At 44.5% G+C, this 9,426-nt stretch overlaps 1 protein-coding gene across 1 annotated transcript; it reads left to right on the top strand.

Annotated features, from left to right (window-relative positions):
- Positions 1–3,280: 3,280 nt before the first annotated feature.
- On the top strand, positions 3,281–9,172 carry LOC311137133 (doublecortin domain-containing protein 1-like). Its single transcript, XM_084171475.1, has 10 exons — positions 3,281–3,353; positions 4,093–4,311; positions 4,419–4,578; positions 4,709–4,837; positions 6,848–6,942; positions 7,356–7,493; positions 7,867–8,031; positions 8,190–8,400; positions 8,519–8,628; positions 8,720–9,172. The coding sequence occupies exons 1-5, from the start codon at positions 3,291–3,293 to the stop codon at positions 6,898–6,900; spliced, it is 624 nt and encodes a 207-aa protein (XP_084027601.1). The 5' UTR covers positions 3,281–3,290; the 3' UTR covers positions 6,901–6,942; positions 7,356–7,493; positions 7,867–8,031; positions 8,190–8,400; positions 8,519–8,628; positions 8,720–9,172.
- The last annotated feature ends 254 nt before the right edge of the window (positions 9,173–9,426 follow it).

The raw sequence follows: 9,426 nt of genomic DNA, 5'->3' as shown, positions 1-9,426 counted from the left end.
AATTTGTACCTCCTAATTAACTCAATCAGTTCCCCATCTTTGGAGCAAAGTAAATAAAGCTGCCCTGGGTTCCCGTGTACAGATGAGCACATGCAGCCTGCCTGACCTTTGACCTTTCTGTCTGCGTCAGCCTCTCTCCTTCATTACGGGCTCAGGCCTGGAATCTGGGGCATCATTTGCATAAGTTAATTCCTCGTTATGATCCCCCTCGCAGCCGTGTGAGGCCAGGGAATAGAACTGATTATGACTCTGTTTCCCTCCATTCATCTGTGCAGTAGGAAGCCTCTCGCCAGCACAGCACAGAGACTCAAAGCAGAGAGAGGCGCCAGCAGGGAGAGTGAAAAAAGTAACAGGGCAGAAATCCACAGCCTTGAGTTTCAGCAGTTCCTTGAAAGGTAAAACCTCAAGTTGAATTGAAATATTTTCATGAAGAAAAAATCAATTTCATTTCATTTCCCCTCGTGGTTGGGAAGGGTAGAACAGTACAGTCAATCTAAACTGTAATGCTCTCTCCTCAGGTGCACAGAGTCTCTTCATCTGCCTCACGCTGCTCACAGGCTCTTCCTCACAGACGGCAAGGAGATAACTCTACTCAAGATCTGATTCCAGACCAGCTGGTATTGAAATCATACTTTTGAATCAAAGTTTTTAACTTTTAACTTTTTAATTAAAAGTTAACTCATAAGTCAACTTTTTTGACAAAAATTTGAACTCATGTATTCTTTCCTCTCTATGTCATTGAGGTGTATGTGTCTTGTGGGGAGCCGTGGGTTAACCCTCATTTCAGCGATGGTAAAGTCACCAAACAGCGCCAACTTCTCCACCTGGAGCAGGACGTGTCCCAGATCCGCCACTACTGCACCCTCCGCCACCAGCATGGTTGGTACATCCCAGAAGACCAATCAGCACTCCTAAAACATGCGTATGTCCATCAATGACAATGCATTCTGAACTGTGGCATGTCATTAGGCCTACACATTGAGGAAATAGTATGAAAACAATTCTACTCTCTTTCTCTGCGTAGATGTGATGTGTGCGGTAGAGTCTTATGTTTCCTTGCCATCTCCCCAGATATGGTACTGGAGGTAAGAGGTGATATACAGGAGGGCTCTCTGCTCACTGTAGCCCACTGTTGTGTTTTCTATGAAGAGCAGAGCCAAGAGTCAACGCCAAAGGAGGACAGCACTGATCATGATCGTGCTCACCTCAACAGGCTTATGTGAGTCTGTCAGTAACAACTAACAAGGCCATTCAGGTCCACTCTCTGATCCTGCATACCAAAAATGCATAATATGTCATATGTCCTTCCATTATTGTCTTGTAAATGTGTTTACTTTCATGAAAATAAGTCCCTCCTTCAATGTCTAGACATCATGTGTGCTTTTCTGTTTCAGTAGGGACTCGCTCTCAAGAGCTCACCAGAAAATAAAGATGTGCCCTACTTTCATATACCCTTGGCAAGGGAACCACGAGGAAGATGAAATACAAAATGTTGTGGAAAATAGCTGCAGTAATACTGACCAACCTGCTAAGAACAGGTTAAGCTGCTTTAAACGAACATACAGCATTTGTTTCTGTGGGGTTGCATAAGGAATTCTGTTTCGCTAGCACCAGTGCTCCATTGTTCTGGATTTTCATGGCATTGTGTGTCAATTATTTATTCTTTCCTTCTCTGTGTTGTTTCTCTCTAGGTTGCAGCAGCGTGGTAGGGGCATCACACAGGCTCACAGACAGCAGTTTGAGTTCAGTAAGGGACAGATAGTAAACTGCAGAAACCGCTGTCTGGCTGTGGGGGTCGCTGGCCATGGGGAAGGTGGGGTGAAAGCAGGGTCACCCCTCCAGTTGGTGCGCAGTAACCCCTCTTACTCAAACCAACGTTGGACACTGAATGAGGGAGAGAGGTAGGAGAATGGACCCCATGTGAATTGATACTAATGTCAGAGCGTGACCCTGTCTGTCTATCCTCCCACATCACACTGATTAGTTGACCCCCTCTGACCCTGTCTAGGGCACTGTACTGTGCCTATGAGATCCAGGGACAGACACAATGACAGGGTCAAAGGTCTTTTCATGTTCTCGGAAGCCATAGGGAAAAGTCTATGAAAGTAGTTGATATAAAGATACACAGTTTACATGTACGTTGTTTTGATTATCGTTTGTCTCCTCACACAGGACTCTTCATCTGTTGGCCAACCCTGAGCTGGTATTGTCTGTTTCCATGACTACAACCCCCCCAGGAGACTCCTGCTCTGAACCCCCTCTCCTCACAGGCTGCTCTGTAGTCCTACAGGGAAGACTCACTGACAAGCAAAGGAAGTCAACAACATCAACAATACAGACAATTACATACTTCAAGTAACATGGTTTTATCTCTTCTATATACTGTATTTTCAGAAATACAAGCCCTACAGTTACGGAGCAGCCAACCAGAAGTGGGGCTGGTTACCAGAGCTTAGGGTTCTGAGTGCGTTCTACACCTCATCTCTGGACCAGGAAGTGACTGCAGCCAATCAGGCGTCAGTGTGTACCGCCTGTGTGTCCCCAGAACCACTGCACCAGCAGGTATACCAGAACCAGTCCAGAAGAACTACTGTAGCACACTGTACTTATCCACCTCACTTTTTCTGTGCATTCATTTCCTACCACATTATTACCACAGTGTTAGGTATACCTATTCTGTTTGCTGCACACATTTAGTGTGTTCTGTGGTTTGATGCACTGTTTATAAGGATTGTAGGAAGATTATAAAGGAGTGGTACATTTTGGATACTAGCTGTACATCCTCCTTTGCTTAGATTGTTCTCTCTGAATAATGCTGTGTCTGTACAGTATCGCATACTCTCTGAATAATGCTGTGTCTGTACAGTATCGCATACTCTCTGAATAATGCTGTGTCTGTACAGTATCGCATACTCTCTGAATAATGCTGTATGTACTATACCAGAGGAGATTGGTGGGAGCTGCTGTAGGAGGAGGGGCTAATTGTAATGGTTGGAATGTAATTATGTAACGGAGTCAGATACGTTGTTTTCATGTGTTTGATGTGTTTGGTACCATTCCATTGATTACATTCCAACCATTACAATGAGCCCGTGCTCCTATATCTCCTCCCACCAGCCTCCTCTGTACTATACAGTATCTCATACTGTGCTCTGTGGGGGCAGGGTTTCTCCTTCACCAGGTCAGGTGTGAGTGGGAGCTGAGTGGAGGTGTGTCCTAGCTGTTCCACTGGACTGAGAGGGAGAGGAGTTCTCCAGAAGCTTCCTCCAGAATCCTCCTTCCTATGCTGTATGGCCAGTCACAACCACCAGCTCAGCCCAACTGGACCCTTCAGGATCCTAAAGGTCCACAAGGTAGTGCAACCTGAACTCGAGGGTAGGCATAACATAGCAAACGTAAATCTGTCTCCCTCCATTTAGTATGATATGGTATGTTTCGTATGGTATGTATTCATTTGTGGATGTCCATCATCCGTTTCGTATGCTATGTTAAGAATTACAATTCATATGGTATGTTCTGAATTGCCATTTGTATAATATGTTACACATTTCAATTTGTGGTGGCTAACGTTAGCTAGGGTTAGGGGTTAAGGTTAGGGTTAGGGTTAGGGGAAGGGTTAGCTAACATGCTAAGTAGTTGCAAAGTTGCTAATTAGCCAAAATGCTAAAGTTGTCTATGATGTGATTTCAACACTCAACCTTTGGGTTGCTAGACATTCGCGTTATACGCCCACCCATCCTCCCCAACCAAGTTTTTGGCTTAAGTAACCTTCTGTCTTATGTAACCATACCCAACGTAACATATCATACTCATTTCATTGTCACAGATTTATATTTACTATGTTACATCTAGTCTTTGAGGCCAGGCTGGGAAGTTGAACATCCAATATCCCCCTACAGCATTCCCTGAAATCAAGTGGGTTTGAAGTTCATTATCCAAGGCAGTGCAGATGGCTGCATTGGAGTAAACACGTTCTCCTTATGAACCCCCAGGAGAGTGTGTGTACGTGTATGTGTGTGTGTGTCTGTCTGTGTCTGTGTGTCTGCATATCTGTCTGTGAGGGACTAAGACTCCAGCTGTGTCCTCCTGCAGACGGAGCTCAGTGAGTCTGCAGCAGACGTCACTCTGCAGCGTCTAGAGGAGTGTCTGGAGTCACTGAGGACGGAGGCTGCAGTGCTGCAGAAGCAGACGCCGTCCCCAGAGGTGTGCAGCGCAGCCCGGACCCAGCCGAGCGTGAAGATCCTGGCCCACAGGAATGGGCGGGGGGGCCTAGAGGAGGGCCAGCTGATCACCACGGCAACAATGCCTCTGGTGAGACACCACAGGGTCACTGAAACAGACAAATAGACAATGTTTTACTTTGTTGTTTCCTAGGTGTACAGTATGAATTGAATGTATGAGTTTCTGTGTATCTGTAGTTGTTGTCAGAGTGCACCAGCCTGCTCCAGCTAACCAGAGCTGCTCAGCACCTCTACACTGCAGACGGGACTCAGATACTCACCCTGCATCAGCTCAAAGCCTGGGCCCTTAATGACTGTCTACAGGTCGACACAGAAACACACATCCCTGGACCTGCAGGTCTTACTGTCCACCACACACACACACACACACACACACACACACACACACAGAGAGGTTAGATTACCTTTCTGATAACCAGTATCTGTTGACCTTTGACTTTTGACACCGACCTCTCCTCAAACCTCAGGTTCAGAGACAGTGTTCAAGGTGGGTGCTGAGGACATGAGCTCTGTAGATGAGGGTCTAATGGCACTAATACTGAGGTCCCCCATCCATGTCTGGGTGTCCTGTGGAGAGCCCTACCTCCCCTCAGATGGTGAGATGCACACACACACACAATGGTGCTTGCATTTTCTAAGGGAATTTTATATTATGAAATTGGATGTACAGTGGGGAAAAAAAGTATTTAGTCAGCCACCAATTGTGCAAGTTCTCCCACTTAAAAAGATGAGAGAGGCCTGTAATTTTCATCATAGGTACACGTCAACTATGACAGACAAATTGAGAAAAAGAAATCCAGAAAATCCCATTGTAGGATTTTTAATGAATTTATTTGCAAATTATGGTGGAAAATAAGTATTTGGTCACCTACAAACAAGCAAGATTTCTGGCTCTCACAGACCTGTAACTTCTTCTTTAAGAGGCTCCTCTGTCCTCCACTCGTTACCTGTATTAATGGCACCTGTTTGAACTTGTTATCAGTATAAAAGACACCTGTCCACAACCTCAAACAGTCACACTCCAAACTTCACAATGGCCAAGACCAAAGAGCTGTCAAAGGACACCAAAAACAAAATTGTAGACCTGCACCAGGCTGGGAAGACTGAATCTGCAATAGGTAAGCAGCTTGGTTTGAAGAAATCAACTGTGGGAGCAATTATTAGGAAATGGAAGACATACAAGACCACTGATAATCTCCCTCGATCTGGGGCTCCATGCAAGATCTCACCCCGTGGGGTCAAAATGATCACAAGAACGGTGAGCAAAAATCCCAGAACCGCACGGGGGGACCTAGTGAATGACCTGCAGAGAGCTGGGACCAAAGTAACAAAGCCAACCATCAGTAACACACTACGCCGCCAGGGACTCAAATCCTGCAGTGTGAGACGTGTCCCCCTGCTTAAGCCAGTACATGTCCAGGCCCGTCTGAAGTGCATTTGGATGATCCAGAAGAGGATTGGGAGAATGTCATATGGTCAGATGAAACCAAAATATAACTTTTTGGTAAAAACTCAACTCGTCATGTTTGGAGGACAAAGAATGCTGAGTTGCATCCAAAGAACACCATACCTACTGTGAAGCATGGTGTTGGAAACATCATGCTTTGGGGCTGTTTTTCTGCAAAGGGACCAGGACGACTGATCCGTGTAAAGGAAATAATGAATGGGGCCATGTATCGTGAGATTTTGAGTGAAACCCTCCTTCCATCAGCAAGGGCATTGAAGATGAAACGTGGCTGGGTCTTTCAGCATGACAATGATCCCAAACACACCGCCCGGGCAACGAAGGAGTGGCTTCGTAAGAAGCATTTCAAGGTCCTGGAGTGGCCTAGCCAGTCTCCAGATCTCAACCCCATAGAAAATCTTTGGAGGGAGTTGAAAGTCTGTGTTGCCCAGCGACAGCCCCAAAACATCACTGCTCTAGAGGAGATCTGCATGGAGGAATGGGCCAAAATACCAGCAACAGTGTGTGAAGACTTACAGAAAACGTTTGACCTGTGTCATTGCCAACAAAGGGTATATAACAAAGTATTGAGAAACTTTTGTTATTGACCAAATACTTATTTTCCACCATCATATGCCAATAAATTCATTAAAAATCCTACAATGTGATTTTCTGGATTTTTTTTTCTCATTTTGTCTGTCATAGTTGACGTGTACCTATGATGAAAATTACAGGCCTCTCTCATCTTTTTAAGTGGGAGAACTTGCACAATTGGTGGCTGACTAAATACTTTTTTTCCCCACTGTAAATAAACGTATAGTAATTTCCTTGCTCCTTTCTCTTACTACTACAGCACATTATTCCATCCTGTTTATTCTTGTTCAGTTCTTTTCTTGCCTGTGGGTGAATCCTGACATCATTGCCCTGGGGAGGCCCAACCCAGACGAGACGCCGCTTCATTTAATAACACATTTCATGCATGGCCTGTAATGGCGAGATGCTAATGAGACGTGTGTTTTGCTGCCTGGATGATGACTTTGCAGATAATGTTCTCTTTGCTTAAGCCTTGTACGAACTCCAGCAGCAATTAGAGGTTTGTAAATCACTACATATTTCTATACACATAATCATGGTGTGTGCGTTATGTTGCCTCCGTTGTTAGGAGAAGAGAGAAGCTGCAGAGGGCTCTGTGGCTCCAGAAGGAGAGAGTACTGACTGATCTGGAAATAAAGAGACACAAGATGAGGCACCTGAAAGGTTTGCTCTGCTTTCTATCCATCATGGCTGCTGTGGCTTCATGAAATACAGGGAAATAATGCATATTTAATGGCATTTCAGTGAACATATTTCAATTCTGTATCATTTGAAAATGCAGTATCGTGTGGCTAGCCTGATCTACCATCCTGACCTAACCGTTGTGAATCCATGTGGCGAAACCGAATGTAAGCTCATGAGATCAGGATGGTCGAACCAGGCTATCCCATGTCCACATCATGTACTATGGGGGAATAAACTATTCCGAATAGTGCATTGAATTAACTAGATTTGCTCATTCAATGACATTGCAGCTCGGTTAGTATAGGTAGTGTTCTTCCTTGTACGCATGGGTACAGTCTTGGGTGTAGAATGGCCCCTAACAGTGTCCCCTCTCGACGCCTGTGTCCACCCAGCCCGTCGTCTCTCCAGAACGGGCCCAGCCTCCCTGGTGCCAGGCCTGTGGTCCTGCCAGGCCTGTGGTGGTTGAGCAAAGCTGGCTACAGCCCAGCCATGAGGAACTCACTCTGGACCAGGAGCTGCACAACACTGCGGTATGGATGTACTTGTTGTACAAATAATAATAATACTTGCACTTTTCTTTTGCTACTAACACTGTCTTTGCTGCTAACTTTTTTATTGAGGAGAAATGTACATACTATGACTGTGATATGTGGTTGTCTCACCTAGCTATCTTAAGGAATGTACGGTACTTAACTATAAGTCGCTCTGGATAAGAGCATCTGCTAAATGACTAAAATGTCAAATGTAAATGTAAAACTGTTGTACTGCATCACTGGTAGAGACTCTGAGAGCACTCTTCTGATATAAGCATGGTATTGATGAGCATAATAGTAGCAGGGTTTTGATCCTTCAGAGGTTAGATAGTAACCTTATTATCGTTAATAATCCCTTTTTTCTTTCCAGACTCAACTTGCTGAGATGGAGGCCCTTCCAGAGAAAGACCACAGGCCACTTCCACAGAAGACCTCCCAGGAACTGTACCATCAGCCTGATGTCAAAAGAGTTAAGGTGTACCACAATGGAGACAGGCATGTATCTGTCCACGTCTGGGGCCAAAGCATCGAAGAGGTACTTCCTCCAAATAGAGAGTCTGCTAAATGACTAAAATGAATTTCATGCCACAGAATAAAATTTTTTCACAAAATATAGCTAGCATGTTACAAACAGCGCCCCATATATCTCCTCAGTGACTCCTCAGATCTCCTGTGCGTTACTATATTTTTCAGCTGCTGAGCTGCAGTACTGTGAGGCTGGCCCTGTCCCGGTCCGCCTCCAGGCTGTACGCTGCAGACGGCAGGCTTCTGAGCTCCTGGGAGGAGATCCACAGGGACATGCTGCTGTGTGTTTCATCAGGACAGCCCTTCATCAGCCCTAAACGTTAGCAGGCCCTGGTTCACCTCGAACCTCGAACCCCTCCTACTGACTGTCACACAGAGAGTAGGGATTATTCTGATGTTTTGATTCATAGAAAGAAAGTGAAATACATTACTGCGGATTGCTAATTTATACAGATATATTTATATGAGCATTTGGGCTGTCTTTTCTCCCTGTCCAGATTGTAAGGAAAATATTGAGATGAGAGCTACCTTTGCTCAAATGATGAGATCTCAAGACCCTGGTAATACCACAACAGACAGGGGACCAAAGGAGCCCCTGACTACCACAGTAAGAGAAGAGGAGAGTGGATAACTGTACCAGGGGATTATGCTGCTAATGGTTATATAGATTATTCATATTTGTGTACTGTCTTTTTTAGATTCCATGTGGCTGCCATTCTCTACATTGGACTGCAGAAGCATAGACCTGATACAAAACAACTGTACTATGCCTGATCAAGATTGGTATTATCTACTGATGTTGGACTGTCGCTATGTTCAAGCAATTCCCCATGGGACAGTAACTACCAGGAAGTGTGTGATGTTATATATTCACCACTAGTGGGAAGCAGTGGAATAAGCGAGTAATTTATGATCTGTGCAAAGTCTGTGCTGAGTGTGTGAATCATTGACCTTGGCTAAGAAATCTTGAAGTCTGTTTGACCTTTAGGGAAAAGCAGCCAACAAGTGCTCAGCATATGTGGGAACACCTTCAAGACTGTTGGAAAGGCATTCCAGGTGAAGCTGGTTGAGAGAATGCCAAGAGTGTGCAAAGCTGTCATCAAGGAAAAGGGGTGGCTACTTTGAAGAATATAAAATATATTGTGATTTAAAAAAAAAAAAAAATTGTTACTACATGATTCCATATGTGTTATTTCATAGTGTTGATGTCTTCACTATTATTCTACAATGTAAAAAATAGTTAAAATAAAGAGAAACCCTTGAATGAGTAGGTGTGTCCAAACCTTTGACTGGTACTGTATATGTATGATGATGATACAATTGAATTCTAACCATAATAAAGTCTGAACACTATTCGGAACCAAAGAGGAATAATGTATGCTTTGTCTTCTTTGCAGATTTGGCT

The sequence above is a fragment of the Coregonus lavaretus genome, assembly GCF_964263955.1.
Source record: "Coregonus lavaretus genome assembly, chromosome: 11".
NCBI classification, from domain to species: Eukaryota; Metazoa; Chordata; class Actinopteri; order Salmoniformes; family Salmonidae; genus Coregonus; species Coregonus lavaretus.
The sequence above is the reverse complement of the archived record's forward strand: the minus strand, read 5'-3'. Positions and strand labels throughout refer to the sequence as shown.